This window comes from Mus musculus, chromosome 13 (genome assembly GCF_000001635.26).
Source record: "Mus musculus strain C57BL/6J chromosome 13, GRCm38.p6 C57BL/6J".
NCBI classification, from domain to species: domain Eukaryota; kingdom Metazoa; phylum Chordata; class Mammalia; order Rodentia; family Muridae; genus Mus; species Mus musculus.
The window spans coordinates 14,220,133-14,236,865 of record NC_000079.6 but is presented as its reverse complement, the minus strand read 5'-3'; the positions used below and the strand labels follow the sequence as shown (position 1 = coordinate 14,236,865).

Sequence of the window (16,733 nt, the reverse complement as noted above, 5' to 3'; positions counted from 1 at the left end):
ATGGATCTGAAAGAAAAATTGTTGAAGCAAAGTTGGCCATTCTAAAATAAAGAATTCAACAATATTTAGTACATTCAAAACCTTATGTAACAACAACTTCCACCTGGTTCTAAAATACTTTCACCATCTCAAGAAAAGCTGATAGCCATCAAGCAGTTGTACTCTGCCCCTGGTCGCCATCTTCCAGCCACCTGGCAACCATAAATCTTCATTCTGTCTCTGTGGAATTTAACAACTCTAGAAATGTCAAATAAATACCGTCATACAAAATACAGTCCTCGTGTCTGCCTTCTTTGACTTAACATATTTCTTGAGATTCATCCATTCTCTGACATGTTTTCCTCCCCTTTGGATAGCTAAATAGTAGTACATCACACCATTATCTCAAATTGCTGCTACTGTGGTTTACAATGCCTAGGGTTCGAGGCCCGGTGCTTCTTCAGCAAGTGCTATACCACTGAAGAATATCCAGAGCCCAATTTATCGCTTTTAAAAGCCTCCAAAGCCTTACTTCAATACAAAATGGTTTCTTGACCATCTTCTGTCTGAACTTCTTTTCAGGCAACAGTAATCCTTGGCATGTCATGGAAAGGCTCATACACAGCACACCTTCTATATGTGAGCTCTGGAGTAGGCTGCACACTGTCAGAGAAATGTCTCTTGCTTCCTGTGAAATGTTAGCCTTCTTTGTCTCAGTCCACCTTTGCATCTACAGGGTTCTAACTATATTCTCTCTCTCTTTTCCTCCCTCCCTCTCCCTCTCTCTCTCTCATATGAAATACTATATACTGTGTCATTTGTGAGCTTTCATTTGGTCTGCATAAAAATGAACCAAATTCTAAATCTTACCTCTTTGTTTATATTCTATCCACCATTTCTTAACAATAAAAATTGTAATTCTTACCATATGATCACCGTAGGAAACATTTTCCCAGAACATTTGACTTCTTAGTCTATTCATCCAAAGTAGAAATAGAATATGAACCACATGTGTAAGTTTGAATTTATTTTCTTACTTACTTGCTTGCTTGCTTGCTGAGATAGTGTCTCACTGTCTAGCCTTGGATGGCTTGGAACTTACTATGTATACCAAAGCTAGTGTCAGACTCACAAAGATCCACCTGCCTCTGCGTTCTAAGTTTTGCTTGTACACCTGGCACTGACTAAATTTTCTAAAACCCATATTAGAAAAAGTACAAACAAGGAATTTTAATTTATGTCTTTTAACTTAATATGTCCAAAATAGCATTTCAACATGGGATTGGTGTTAAGAAATTATTAGTGTAGGATATGTGTACATATGTAGACTATGCAAGCATCATTTTCATCAGATCTGATTAGATCTTTCCCCCCAAACATAGTCTTATTAGTCACAGAAGACTTTTTCAGTAGTTCAGCCTCAAAACTCCTCTTTTTAGGTAAAATATTAAAGAGAAATCCCAACCAATATAGCAGAGTGGGGAAAGAAATGGAATACCAACTCAGCCTCCTTCAGCCAGGCACCTGAAAAGCCCTCTGGAAATTCTACGCAGATAAGTTAAGAAAACTTGTGGCAAAAGTATTCAACACGAATGCTTCTACTGCAGTAAGACTTCTAATGTCCCAGCAATTCCCTGGCTCGGGCCTCTACAGATACTCAGTCGTTAGCTGACTTCCTGATGCCTCATGTTTTCCTCATTCTCATTGTTTCCTCTGCTAAGAATGCCCTCTCACTTTGCTCTCCTACATAAATTCGTCCCATGCCAAACTCAAACCCTGCTTCCTATCCACATGTATCTCCCCTCTCTTCCAATGCCTCTTACCTTTGTGTTGAGTGGCGATCATTCCTCTACATTTCTTCTCATAAACCTAGCTTCTTCAACAGAACCTTAAAGCAGCTCCATATTGAGGCTTGACTCAGAGAACAACTGTGTGATAGAATCAGGCTTCTCTCTTTGGGCAGTTATAACTTCTGGAAACCTGTCCTGTCCAGGTTTGCATGAAACTTCTATCTGTTCTGAAGTTCTAGACCTTCCTTGCTATGTTGTTGCCAGGTGCTAGAAAATCAAAACAAAGAAAACATAGATGGTCTGCCTGTATTGAGCCTTTTTGTTCCTTACACATAAGGCTGGGATATTTCAGGTTGTATCCAATTGTTTAAATGAAAAGCAAACACTTCAGAAAAAAACTCTCAAATACTTAGTTTTGTAAAAAGAGCTATATTCTAAATTTGCCTGTTTTAAAACCTGACCAAGTTATATAAATTAGTTAAATCTTGCCTATCTAAATGCCATTATCAGCAAAATCAAAAAGATCTGAAGTTCCAGTTCAGTTAACATATCTGTCTCTTCCTCCTTTCTCCTGGCCTCCACCTCTCTTTTTAAACCAGGTTATCACGATGGCCACCTTGTGATCCGCTGGTTCTGGGCTGCAGTGGAACGCTTCAATAATGAGCAGAGATTGCGATTACTTCAGTTTGTGACAGGAACATCAAGTGTGCCCTATGAAGGCTTTGCAGCTCTGCGGGGAAGCAATGGGCTTCGACGTTTCTGCATAGAAAAGTGGGGGAAGATTACATCTCTTCCCAGGTACAGAGCTCCTGCCAATTTTCATGAACTCTGCAGAGAAAAAGCATGCTTTCCTATTTGAGTCCTGAGTCTTTTAAGATAGAATTTTTGCTTGTCACACAGTGTACTGCTGTTTGTGCTACTAAAGATGTAAGTAAGATACCTCTAAGGCTTGGATTGAGATGATATTTTTAGTGAAGTTTTAGTTGTTGATCATATTTGGGCTATGATATCCAATGTGCCAATAATAATAGACTGCCCAATCCATCCAAAACTTAACTTGAATACTCTTTAGGCGATTGTGACAGCAAGGTCTTTACTGTAAAAATGCTGGAAATGCAAAGTAACCCCACTGACAGAGAGAATACACCTATAGCACATACTTGATACTTGATAGGATACTTAGATATTTCTGTATACATCATATTTTCCAGTGAGTTTTAAAATATGTAGAAATGGGATCATGTATATTCATGGGTCTCTACAGTGATTTCCACACTATTTACTCTATTTAAAAACCTATTGTGTTATAAATTCACCAAAAACAAACAAACAAACAAACAAACAAACACTTTAAACTTCCTTCCCCATGAGATTCAGTGCCAAGTTTTACATGGTCCTTTTTATTCTGATCTGATTTCATGGCTGACCACTTGGTGTTAGATAATCAATTAGAAGTCTCATCTCTGGAGAAGGCTAATTGTCCTTCTTTTAACAGTCCTTAGTTGCATATAGTTCTTTATCTAAGGCTGGGGCCCTGTGAACTTTTTCCCATTCTGTGTTACTATGTCTATTGGCATTGTGCTTGTTCAGATCTTATCTTCCTCAAGACAGAATGTTTTGTTTCAGAGAAAATTACTATACAACAATGAGTACTAGTAAATATTACCAATTGTTTAACTACAGTTGAAAGTAGTTCTCAGGTTTTCCTATACTAGTTCTAGCCATCAAGACAAAAAGTATTAGCTTCATGGTTCATCTGAGAGCTGAAAGGCCCAAAACATAAATTAGCACTCATCTATCTTCATGATAGATTTTGATAGTGAAGTTACTTGGAAAGATTCTGGTTTTATTTTAGGTAAGTATCATTTGGGTCATAATTCAATAGCTTACCCCTATAAGTCTGTAGTATGAGGAGAAAAACTTGTAGTAGAGGGAAATACAGACCAAAGATAACTAATTTCAGCATAAGGGAGAATCAGAGGAATTCAAGGTGCTTAAAGCAATGTGATAGGAGAGTGTGAAACAGAATCTTAATCCTAATTGAACTACTCAGAGAAAATGCTTCCAAGCAGCTTGCATTTGGTGAACATTACGGGACAGAGCAGAGAGAAATTCTAGGCTGGGTGAGCAGTATGATATAGTTCTGAATGGAGCAAACACCAGCATATGCTCAGAAAGAAGTACAGTCAACAGAGGACAAAATGTCCTGAGAAATGTTCACGGATGAGATGGTAGCTGTTGACTATTTGGGAACTTGAATCGCCTCTGAGAATTCCAGGATGTCTCTAGGTAAAGTAATTGAGGTAGGAAGACCCACCCTAAATATATGCAGCATAATTCCATGGGTTGGGATCTTGGATTAAATAAAGAGAAGACAGTGAGCTGAGTGTGTTTATCTCTCCTGCTTCTTGTCATATGGTTATCCACCTCCTTACTACATCATGTCTCCCTTACCAGGATAGATTGTACCTCCATACTGAGTCAAGATAAACTGCCCCTTCCTCATTCCTTTTGTCAGATGTTTTGTCACAGCAACAGGAAATAAATTAATATATAGAGAGGATGTGAAGAGAGAGATACTTTGGTACCTTTCACCAAGAAATGAGCCTTCTGTAGAGTTTCTGCTTTATCCTTTAGGAAATGTCATTGCTTTTGTTACTAAAGAGACAGATTAAATGCAATGTACATATTTTCTCTAAATATATATTAATACTGTTAGCTCTTACTGTACTGCCTAATTATGTCAGCCACAATCCAATGGATTTTCTACTTTCTGCCTTTCTAAACACCAAGAAAATCATTATAATCATTGTCCTGCTCAATTCTTTGACTTTTTATTTAAAAATATTTTATAATAACTAAAATACTTCAGTTATATTTTTTGAAGTGATCTAGGTCTTCCTGATACTTAAGTAATTACAGAGCTCCGCTAATGTCTATTTGTTTTCATGTTTTTTCCCCAAATCAAGTCCTTCAAGCCTACAGTAAGATATTCTACTGTCTTGGGCAGGCACTTGGGGCTTGAAGAGGAAGAAGACAGGCAGGAAAGTGTGGTGTAGTGTGAACACGAGGATAAGGAGGGAGCTGTTGCCAAAAGCAAGATTGAATGCTGGATAGACAAACACCAACACCTTCTCCAGATTCTCCCCCAGCAGAAAACCCCATGTTCCTCCTTCTTTAATCCCTTTTCCTTTATCTCCCAAAGAAGCGGCACTATCCTGAATCCTGAGCCCACACACTCTAATTTCTGACACTCTATTCTAATACTCTAATTTGTCAGATCAAAGGTATAGGTTATAAACTCCCCAAAGGATCTCGCAATTCAAGCACCAACATCCTAAATAAAATTCTGAGTGTTTAGTTGTAGCCTATGGAGTGTTGTTGTTGTTCTGATTTTTTTTTGTTTTGTTTTAGCTTAGTGTCTTTTTCTGTGCTGGTTGATGTATAAACACAACTTCAACATACTGCTCACCCAACCTGGGAGGAAAAGGTATAAAATTAGCTTCCAGCTGTGCCAATACACTCTTTTTCCTGCTTTGTCAAAAGACCAGAATCAAGTTTCCATAGAAACAAAGAGTTCCTGGCAGGAAACAGATACCATGGAAAAATCTGTGTGGTTATACCTCCTCTGCTCGCCGCTGAATTATCCAGTGTTTCCTATACCTTGTATTATCCATGTAAGAAGAAAGACATAGCTAGTCTAGGACAGATTCTGGCAAGTATGAGCCACCAGAATGAAACCATTCTGAGCAAGGCTACATGGATGACAATGATGTGAAGACTCTCCCAGGCTTGCGGAAGGAGTGTCCCACATGCTCAGTGGTCCTTGGGTGTAGGCCATGTAAGCTTCAGTTGATGTGTGTTGCACTGGTATAGAGGAGTTAAACTTGTTTCCACAACACACCTGGCATGGACAACTGGATCTCAGGATAACAGAGTACCAGTAGCTCTTCCAAGTAGATACTTGTGGTTTAACAAGGCCTAGAACTCATGAGGGAAGTAAGGATGTCTTGGAATGATCCATTAGCACTAATAAAGTCTCCACCTCCTTCATATTATTTAAATTTCAAATTAGGCTAATAGCATAGACTTGACTGTTGGTTCTCTACTGTGCTTGTAGTATAGTGTAGTTTTATTTACAAATAACAATTAACTGTTTCTAGGTCTTCAATTTCCTAAACTTGTTGTATCTCAACAGCCATGCTTTGCCATTTGCAGTCTTTTTTGATTGACCAAAATCATTGTCTGGCTTACTTTTGATTTCCTCTTTTAAGTAATCAGTGTAACCAAAAGCAGTCCTTAAAATACCCTCACCAGTATTTTCTCCCCAACTCAGGGCACATACGTGCTTCAACCGATTGGATCTCCCACCATACCCTTCATATTCCATGTTGTATGAAAAGCTGTTAACAGCAGTAGAAGAAACCAGCACCTTTGGACTTGAGTGAAGACGTGGAGCCTTGCCTGGCATTGTCCTGAACAGTGACACCACCCTCTCTGGGATGACTTACTCCCTCCTTTGACTTTGGTATTCCATGATTTTTATTTCAAAGCAAATTAGAATTGGCAAAAGCTGTGCATGAAGAATTGCCTTCTTCTAAGATCTAATCTTCAGGCTTATCTCCTCTGTTTCCAATGAACTGCTAGCCTGTATGCAATACTACAAAACAGCTGTCTCAAGGTCTGTGTATACTTCCACATACCTCCATTCCTAACAATGAAATATGAGTGCAAGTTATGCTACACTTGACGAAATGGTAATAAATGTTTACTTCCATTTCTATCATTTAAAGATAATTTGAGCTGTAAGCATTCCATGCTTTTAAATGCCCATGTCTTCCAAACAGAACCTCCATTTTTCCTAATTTCTAGCAACTATTTCCAGACCTGGGAGCTGACTAATTTTTTCCTTTCTATCTCTACATTTCCTATTCATTCTATCCAAATGGACAGCCAAGGCCACACAGAAACGTTTTCTTCATTCAACTCATGATTCATAGTGGTATCAGCCCCATCAGCCAGAACTAACCTAGACATATGGTGCAAATATGAAACTTCCAGCAATTAACAACAGCAAGAAGGAAAAGGTTATCAGTAAATCCAAGGGTTATATGGACTATGAAATCAACTTGAGTTCAGAAAAGTGAGGTGGGGGATCTGCCCTGGTGAACCCTCACCACCCAAGAAGCACAAACTTGTGTACCATGTTCAAGGAGCAAATCCTAATTGCTGTAGATTGAAGGATGAGCCTTTACCTCTAATTTTGTCACCATAAAAAGTGATAAGGCAAACAGGAAAAAGGACAGGACATATGACATTTATTCCAATCGATGAATTTTGTTTAATCTATTCTCACGCACACATAGTCCAAATAAATCTCATGGCTTTTGTTGCAGCCAAGTTTATTTACGTGATAGGCCAAACTTTTGCTTCTTTTTAGCTTTGATACTTTTCTCATTCTTTTTTTTTTCCTTTCCTTTCCTTTTTTTAAATCATGGTGTTCAAATTCTGTCACATCTGATGTTCACAGACACCACATACAAAGCTGCAGAGCACGATGGTGCTTGTTAAGGATCACGGGCAATATAAACTTTTCCTTCATCCTTAGTGATTCTTCAAAGGCACGCTGACTTGTGTCCACAAAAAAAAAATCCATTTTTTTAAAGCATTCAGCAAAATATTTAAGAAAATGTGTTTTTAGAAAAACAATCACAGGCTCCACAGACAGCCTGGCATCTTAAGTACATTTGAGATAAATTTAACCATAATGGTCATTTGCTATTTTTTGTAACCATGTTATCCATGTTGTCTGAAATACGACATAAATGAAAGTGGTTTTTCTTCACTGGGAAAAAAAAAAGCTAAAGAGACCCAACTATTTAAATATTCATTGTTGTAGTCAACATATTAAAATAAAAGAACAAGTCTGAGAATGTAAAGCTAACTTAGGATGAAGCCATGCCTCGTGGCTCAGTACAGCAGTGTGTTTTGTTCCTGCACATTAAAATATTTTCTTAGTAAAAATTATTCACAATGCCAAGACACTCTGTGTTCCTGTGTTTCTTTGTTAAGCAAGAAGTATATATGATACAAACTTAGTTTTCTATTGCTATCAAAAATAAGTTTTACTAAAAAATGGGATGTACATTGTATGAAACACAGCTTGAGGGGTAAGATTTGGCCCATATTTCAGAATCTGAAAAATAAGTCCAATGGCGCTGTTATTTACTAATGAACTCGGAACAAAAGCACTGCTAAAGTCATTTTCACTAAATCTTTAACTCCTAGAATAGCATATTTAGAATTCATCTTATACATACATAAAAACCTCACAAAAAAATTCAACCATTCAAGTTTTTTACCACTGACTTGCCATACATTGAAAAGGAGAATGTTGTTCAAATGTAGGAAGCTGCTCCTGAAGAGCTTTACAATTTGCAGAAATGAGACAATCTATTAAATAGATTAATATATAGTCTACCAACATACAGAAGGAAGAAATTTTCTTAGAAATGACATGTGAATAAGAAACTCAGATAAATGCATTTTTAAATTAATTTTTAGTTATACCTCTACCCTTATGCAAGGTTCTACACAAATCCCAAGAGCAATAGCATTTCTAACATACTCGTTTTAATTATTTGAAGTTATTGCGATGTATTTCAATCATATTCACCTAACACTCTTCTCCCTAACTCCTTGTTCATTCACTCCCCAATATTCCATTCCTTCTCAGTGTCATGTCATTTTTTAATGACCCATTGAGTCCAATTTGTGCTGTTTGTCCATATCTTAAATTAGTATGAGGTCATCCCCTGGAAGATATAAATGTATCATTTTGTGTGTGTGTGTGTGTGTGTACATACACATATACATATTTGATTGTCATAGCCGGCCGCAGTGGTGCACCTTTATGGCATTAAAATGCCTTTAATCCCAGCACTTGGAAGGCAGAGGCAGGCAGCGCTCTGTGAGTTCAATGCCAATCTGGTCAACAGAGCAAATTCCAGATCATCCAGAGTTACCTAGTAAGACTCTAAAAAAAAAAAAAAAAAAGACAAAAGGAAAGAAAGAAAACTGACTCTTAGCAGCTATCGGCTGTCAATAGCTCCTCAGATAGGGCTGGGGACTTGTGAACCCCTCTTTATATACTAATAGTATTCTAGAAAAATTAAAAATGTCATTTATACTGACACCAAAGTTGCTGAGAGAATGTAAAGCTTGCTTTGCAGAGCCCAACACGTGACTTCAGCCTTTCATGGAAGAAGGGAAAACAAAGGGGAGAGGAGCTCAAAAGCCAGTCATGGATAGACACGTCCCACTTCATCCATGAGAACATTGAAATTATGTCTAATTCATTATATATGCATATGGACATATAACTATATATGTTTATATGTATATGTGTATACATTTACATGTAAGGAAAATGCTGTAGAAATAGTTTTTTATTGATTTCAATGGTTGGAGATAAATCACCTCAAATCATATAATTCTTTGGGTAACACAGATTTTTTTTTTGTGACCATATGTTATTCTTTGAATTTTTTTCTCCATAAAGTTAATTAGAAATTTATTACCTGTAAGTCATAACCTCCCTAAAACAAGATTTTTTTATATCTAGTTTTATGAGTATAATACAATACCTTTTGGGAGAAGACAAAAATATTTAAAAGATTTAAAAAAGTATGTTATAATTTGAAAAAGACAATAAGGTGTTATAATTTTATAGATAATACAAACATATTATTCAATAACATGAAGATGACAATCTTCCCAATAGAAACTGAGTCATCAAGATCAGAAGTACTCTAGAATACTGAGTTCTCTGTGACATCCCGTGTATATGAGTTCGAGAACACCCTGATGGTTTACTACCATCATTATTATAGCACAAACACTTCAGGAAAGGTAATGAAAATATTCAAATGCTTAATGAGATTTTGGCAAGCTTTCATTATGAAAGATTTAAATGCTTTTCCTGTTAATAATGAAGCTATATCATTCAACAGTAAGAATATTTGTATGGCAAGCCAGTGAGCTGAGTTTCCCACAAAATGTCTAACAATATTCAGTTTCATCAATAGTTCATGTATCAAGCCACATGTCTGAAATTTGGGTTCAGAAAATTTCTTAAGTTGCCACAAATGTTTTCCCAGTCAAGATGAAACACTTTCAAATGAAAGTAGTTAGAACTTTACATAACAAAATGTGGTGCTTTATTATTATTGTTGTCGTCGTTGTTATGATTATTATTATTATTACAATTATGTCTAACAGTGTTCATCACTAAAACTGCAATACTGTATCATAAATGTGCAGGATGACTATTCCAGCCATCACAAGGTCCAAAAGAGAAAGTGTTATTTTCCTGTTAATGACATGTAGTCCCTTTGTTCTAGTAGCTAAAAGGTGCCTAGAGGTAGTATATAGAGTAAATATTGTTCCGTTAGTCTATTTCCTGCAGCTTCCATTATCTAAGGAAATGTCCATAAGATTTTGTTTACAAGTCTTTGTTCTAGTCAATAACAGGAGACGTCATATTACTGGGCTGATTTTGCTTACATCTACAAAAGAAATGTTATGTGATACTCAGGCCTCGCTTTCTCTTACATCATACATCTTCAAGGAATGTCAATAAACTCACTTTGGTATGGCACTGAGTATGCTCCTTCTTGCAAAGAGAAGTCTATAGTAACAAACAAAATTCTAGATCAAGCCTGTGCTCCTGCTGACTGGTGTAAGGAATAAAACAACAAAAAAGGATCCCAGCTTCCCCAGCAAACAAACCTCAGAGGAAAATCAATATTGTTATGTTCAGAAACCCATGAGGAAAGGAGCTGATTTTGAAACCATGTACATTCCTTGTTTATGCATATTAGACCTCCATACAAACCATATGTGCCTCATTTCCTAAGTGTCCTTTATGTAGAGCAAGAAGACATTGATTTGTATGAAATCCTATCTGTTAAGAATTTCTATGAAAACTTCAGACATGGCCCTTGGAGGATTACCACTGAGTACAAATCACAAACACACCCCTAACCTCCCACACAAATCTCTCTCTCTCTCTTTCTCTCTCTCTCTCTCTCTCACACTCACACACACACCCACACACACACACCACCTGCAGCAGGTGGGTGAGCTGGCCTACAGGGCAGGAGAACAAGAGAACTGGCTCTGCCCCTCAGGAGCTGCAGCACTTGGGAGAGCAGGTTTTGCACCTTGCCTGGGCAGCACAATAGAGCTGGCCCTGGTGTTGAGGGTGATGGTGAGCCAGTCCTAAAGAGCATGATCATATGAGAGCTGTCCCTACCACATATCTGCCCTGAAGTGGCATGAGCATGAGAGATCTACTATCCCACACACACACACACACACACACACACACACACACACACAGTGCAATGAGGTGAGCTGGTCTGAGGTTAGGAAATCAGGGGAATTGGCCCCACTCCTCACCAGCTGCAGAGCCTAGCAGAATGGGCCCTGGTTGCATGTGTGTATGAGAACCATCCCTAGGCAAAGGACCCTGGTGATGTGGTTACAGGAGAGCTGGTGGTCTGACAAACTCAGCTTCTACCCAGGCCCAGATCCAGGTCCATCCCAACATCTCCAGGGCTTTATGTTGGCCCACCCCAACATCTACACTCATATATACTGCTAGAGGATATAAAGTACCTAGTCCTTTATACATGGATCTCTGTGACACAGGACAAAAACAGAATATCCAAGAGGAGTCCCAGTAAGGATCCAGAAATGATGGTATAGCAGAAGTCAGAGGACTTGACCCAGACCAATGACTCATTACAATGGACATTTGCAAATAAAGGTGGTTAGGCAAGAGGGTATAGTGTGTGACACACCATGACACACTGTAGCTTCTACAGTGAGACATTTTTGGTTTTTGTTTTTAGTTTTTGTTTTTGTTTGGGTTTTTTGTTGTTTTCTTTTGCGGGGGGGGGGGGTTGCAAGGATCTCTTCTTCCCTCTCCCCCATGAAAAGGACATTTTCAAAAACCCTTTTCATTGATTCTTTGTGAATTTCACACCATGCACCTCAATCCCACTCATCTTCCCATCTCAACAAAAGAATGGAAACAGGCAAACTCCGGAGACAGGAGGTTGGGGAACACTCTAGAATATACCAGACACCTGGGAGGTGAGAGACTCTCAGAACTCAAAGGTAGGGACCTAATGCCCTACAGAGGGGAGAAGGAACTTGTAGAGCCCACCTCGAGTAAAAAGACAGGGCATCAAGTGGAGGGATGGGGTTGTCATCCCACAGTCAAAGCTCTGACCCAGAATTGTTTGTCTGAAAGAACTGCAGGGACAAAAATGGAGAACAGCCCGAGGGAAAGGAAGTCCAGCAACAGGCCCAAATTGGGACCCAGCTCAAGGAGAGGTCCCAAGGCCTGATACTATTACTGATACTATGGTGTACTTACAAAAAGAAGCCTAGCATGACTGCCCCCCCAAAAGGCCAACAAGCAGCTGAAAGAGTCAGATGCAGATATTTACACCCAACCAATGGACAGAAGCCAGGGATCCCCGTGGTTGAATTAGGGAAAAGCTGGAAGAAGCTGACGAGGAGGGTGACCCTGTAGGAGAACCAGCAGTCTCAACTAACCTGGACCCCTGAGATCTCTCAGACACTGAGCCACCAACCAGGCAGCAGACACCAGCTGATATGGGGTCCCCAACACATATACAGCAGAGGACTGCTGGGTCTGGACTCAGTGGGAGAAGATGCACCTAACCCTCAAAAAACTTGAGGCCCCAGGAAATGGGGAGGTTTGATAGGGTGAGGGTGGGGTGGGGTGAGGACATCCTCTTGGAGATGGGGAGGAGGAGGTATGGAATGAGCAACAGTCAAAGGGCAGACCAGGACAGGGATAATGACCGGACTGTAACAACAGATTAAAGAATTAAAAAAAAAAAAACAACTAAAAAACAAAAACAATCTGTAGTTTTCCTGTCCAGCCATGTAGCTTCATAAATATGTTCACTTTCCTGAATTACTCAAAAAAGCATTAACTTCTCCTTTTCTTCTTTCTCTCTTTTTTCTGAACATGCTTTCCTTAACACTTTGGGTTTGCCCAACATTTTAGTCATCCATCTCTCTAATGCCATCCTCTGGACCTTGTGGCTGCCAGTGGGGTGTCTGATCTCCACCTCAGTTTAAATGGCATAGCTTTTTTCCTTCTTTCACAGAGATCTGCCTGCTTCTGCCTCCACATCTGAAGTGGACATTTCTGGTTTCTTTGGAGACTCGGTTGTGCCATGTGATGTTTTTCTGGAAGCTGTCTTATGAGAGGATGCTTTACCAAGGCAGATACATGAGAGGTTTTGCTGAAGCAGACACATAAGAGGATGTTTTGCTGAGGCAGACACATGAAAGGCATGAAAGGACATGTGATGTTTGGAAACAGTGTAAATATACCCCAGACAATGAATGAAGCTCTTGCATTGGTCCACCTTGCAACAATTCAGTGATCTTTGCTGATCTTCACTTGTCATGACTTCAAAGAGAGAAACGAGCCAAAGAATTTCTTGTGGTATTCTGGCTGCTTCAGTAGAGCCTTGTGGTTTCTTCTGGATTGAGCCACTGGTACTGATTCATGTTTAGTGTTTGCTGGTTGACTGGACCGCCACTACTAATTCGTGTTTAATGTTTTGGAATGGACTCCTGATACCCCAACAAGGAAGACTGGTATAGCCCCAAAGAACTACTACTAAACAGGTCCACAATCTCCTTTTACTATAAATCTCATTCCCCTACCTCTGGTCAGGGGGCTAGAAAGGAAGTTGAAGCATTTAAGAACCCTTATTAAAGTAGGTTTTGAAAAACCAAAGCCTACATACATTCCTACTGGAATCTATATGATTTTTAAATATCTGAAAGTAGGAGGGGAATAATTTGGGAAGAAGAAGGGGACTAGCAGAAAGGTATAGGGAGTCAAAGAAAAGTCACAGGATGTGTAAATACAATTAAAGCACATTTTATATACTTGTAAGAAAACCAAGTATGATGATAATACCCATTAATGAACATAATTAATACGTATTGATAAAAAGGACAACAAAAATGCATAAAGTCATTGCTAACCCAAGAGAGAAATAGAGCTGGGCTGTGGGGACAGGAGGGACGATGAGACCTGAGAGTTCAAGGCCTGTCATGTGGAACAGGGCAAAGGTTTCCCTTAATTTTGAACATTGATACATAGGCGTCTTTTGAATGCCAAAGAGGATACTGGAGATATCGTTCTCTCATGTGCCAAGCTACTAAACTTTAAATTCCCAAAGCTACCTCATCATTACACATTTGTGCTTGTCTTAATCTCTCCAAATAAAATTCACTCCTGCTAGACTTTGCCCAACCTAAACTTCATTGTTCATCTAAATAAAATGAGGTCTTTCTTGTGGGAAGGATACCAAACACATAAATTCTCTTATCTTAGCTCCTAACCAGACCTTTCTGGCTACCTTACAGTGAGGGCACAGATGACACATCAAGTCATCTCTTGCTAGGCCAGCGAATCTTATGTTCTCAGCCTTCTCAGTGGGCACTTGTATTTGCAATAACAAGTGTATACATCTTTTTTCTATCCCCTTATTCTTTACTATGGAGCTTAAACAGGGAGCGTCTGCAGAATGTGAAGATGAAAGGAGACGGCAGAGTAATTGAACTGATGGAAACCCTACGATGTGACACTTGACATCAACTCAACAACTAAGTTTCCCCTAGAACTGCCACAAGAAAGAACCCATTGAAGGCTTTTCACAGTTGTAGATTTAGCCAAAACTACAAAAGTAACACAGAATCCTGATGTGGGGGGAAATACTGCTACTATTACTGAAATTCAAAATGCACACACTTTTGGTGTGGCAATTCCACTCCTAAAAGTCCACTGAATACATTCTTCCAAGAACTCCAAGGGACATGCAGAAAGGCTGTGAATAGCAGTAGTTTGTGACAGTAAAAACGAAACAAGCGGCAGAGAAATCTGGGAAGACACAAGGACTGCCAGCTCGAAGGCAGGACTTGCAAGGTGTCTGGACCAACATCGAGCCTATCTCTGTGGCAAAACAGGTAGGCCTGTTTAGACAGGAATCACTTCAAACTTTTCCTAGACCAAGGGGAATATTCACCACAGATATGGCTATGAATGTGCCATCAGAGAGCCTTGTCAAATCGGGGCAGCCCCTATCACTAATATCCCAGGTAAAACATGGAGAAAGGCAAAACTACAACTCCCATCTTTGACACATGAAGTTCCGAGGTTTCAGTCTCATGGAAGTGTCCAACATGATCCAGGATCTCAGGAGAATCTCTGAGCTATGAGAATCTCTGAGGCCAGACCTGAACAGCAAGGAGGAGATTCTGGATCAAGTGGTGTTGGAGCAGTTCGTATCTACATGCCACCAGAGCTGCAGGCCTTAGTGAAGGAGCGCAAAGTGAAGAGCTGCAAAGACCTGGAAAAGATGCTGAGGGACGGGAAACGCCACACTGATCCATAATTTCCTCCCAAGGACAGGCATACACCTCCTTCCCAGCGTTGGGAAGGCTGAAGCCACAGAGTTTGATAAACGGGATCATATGTGGATTTGTCCCACAAATTTGAGCACTTATCAAATGAGAGCGAGGGGTCTCTCAACAGAGGCCAGGCCAGCCGAGAGCTGCAGAACCTCTGAGACTGAAGAGCCATCCACCAGCCAGGTGAGTGGAGAGGACGTTTTGCTGGGAGTAATTCCTGAGAGGAGACAGCCAGACTACCTGAGACCTGAGTAGGGCCTGGGGAATGACTCAGTCCCTGATTGGGAAGAGGGGGAGGCATCTGTGTTTGTTGGTCAGGACCCTCATCCAACACTGTGTCCTGCTGGTTCCCTCAGAGTAAAACATGTCGTGCTGCCCCAAGAAGACACTTTTTGGATGCTGTGCTATCGTTCACCCATATTCTGGAAGAGATTTAGTCTTGAACAGGGATCTTCAGAGTATTTGTTCGTGCTTTCAACTTACCCACTTCCCAAAGAGTGGCGTCCTATATGGGCAATACAGAAGATGGGCTAGAGGCTGCTAATCCAGAGCCTGCTAGCCCACGGCCTGTAGAGTTAACAAGTTAACAGTCTTGCTGGCCAGGCTGGGTCTCAGTGTACTGAACGCAAGAAGAGCTTTCTTTACAGGTCTCACTTTGACTTCCAGCAGAGGACACACACAGGAGAGAGAACCTTCAAGTGCATCTTGTGCATCAAAGCCTTTCTACAGCCCGCTGACCTGAGAGTCCACCAGCGTGTCCACACTGGGGAGAAGACTTACACGTGCGCAGTCTGAAGAAAGGAGTTTGCCCACAGGTCCACTCTGCAGGGCCACAATTGGGTCCACATGAAGGATTGTGGGCAACGCTTCTGCCTCAAGGGCAACCTAACCTTGCTGTCCATTTCCGCATCCACTGTGACTTGATACCCTACATGTGTAAGAAGTGTAACCTGGCTTTCCCACCGTAGGGGATTTGGAAGCGACACATGAAAATCCACTTGAGAAAGGTGTCTGTGTAATTCTGGGTCCAGTTTGTTTGTTTGTTTGTTTGTTTTCCCGGAAAGACTCAAAATGTAAACTGTCAGCTACACCATTGCACCAGCATCATACCTGCCTATTTGCTGATGACCATGGACTCACCCTCTAAAACTGTAAGCCTCAACAAACTGCATTCTGTAGGTTGCCCTGGCCTTGATGTCTTATCACATCAATAGAAAACTAAAGCATGTCTCTGGACTCAGTCCTCAGGTCCATTTTACCATCTCTCCACATTCACTCTTTATCTTGCCTTATGACTTTAAGTACCAAATGTATTTGATGATTCCAAATACTGTACCTCTCCAATAACCTCCTCCAAGCTCACCTCTAGCATCACTTCAATGCGAATAAGTGGAAGGCATATCATTCTTAATATTTCAAACAGAATTA

General features: G+C 40.0%; 1 protein-coding gene and 1 pseudogene across 12 annotated transcripts in view; both read left to right on the top strand.

Moving 5' to 3' along the window:
- Positions 1–10,428, top strand: part of Hecw1 (HECT, C2 and WW domain containing E3 ubiquitin protein ligase 1) — a 296,852-nt gene extending 286,424 nt beyond the window's left edge. For all 12 annotated transcript variants that reach the window (XM_006516816.4, XM_006516813.4, XM_006516815.4 and 9 more), the window contains 2 exons: positions 2,369–2,567; positions 6,106–10,428. In XM_006516816.4, the coding sequence (XP_006516879.1) occupies positions 2,369–2,567; positions 6,106–6,217 (311 nt within the window). In that variant the 3' untranslated portion in view covers positions 6,218–10,428. The remainder of the gene's footprint in view (positions 1–2,368; positions 2,568–6,105) is intronic.
- Gm2492 (predicted gene 2492) lies at positions 14,928–16,321 on the top strand (annotated as a pseudogene).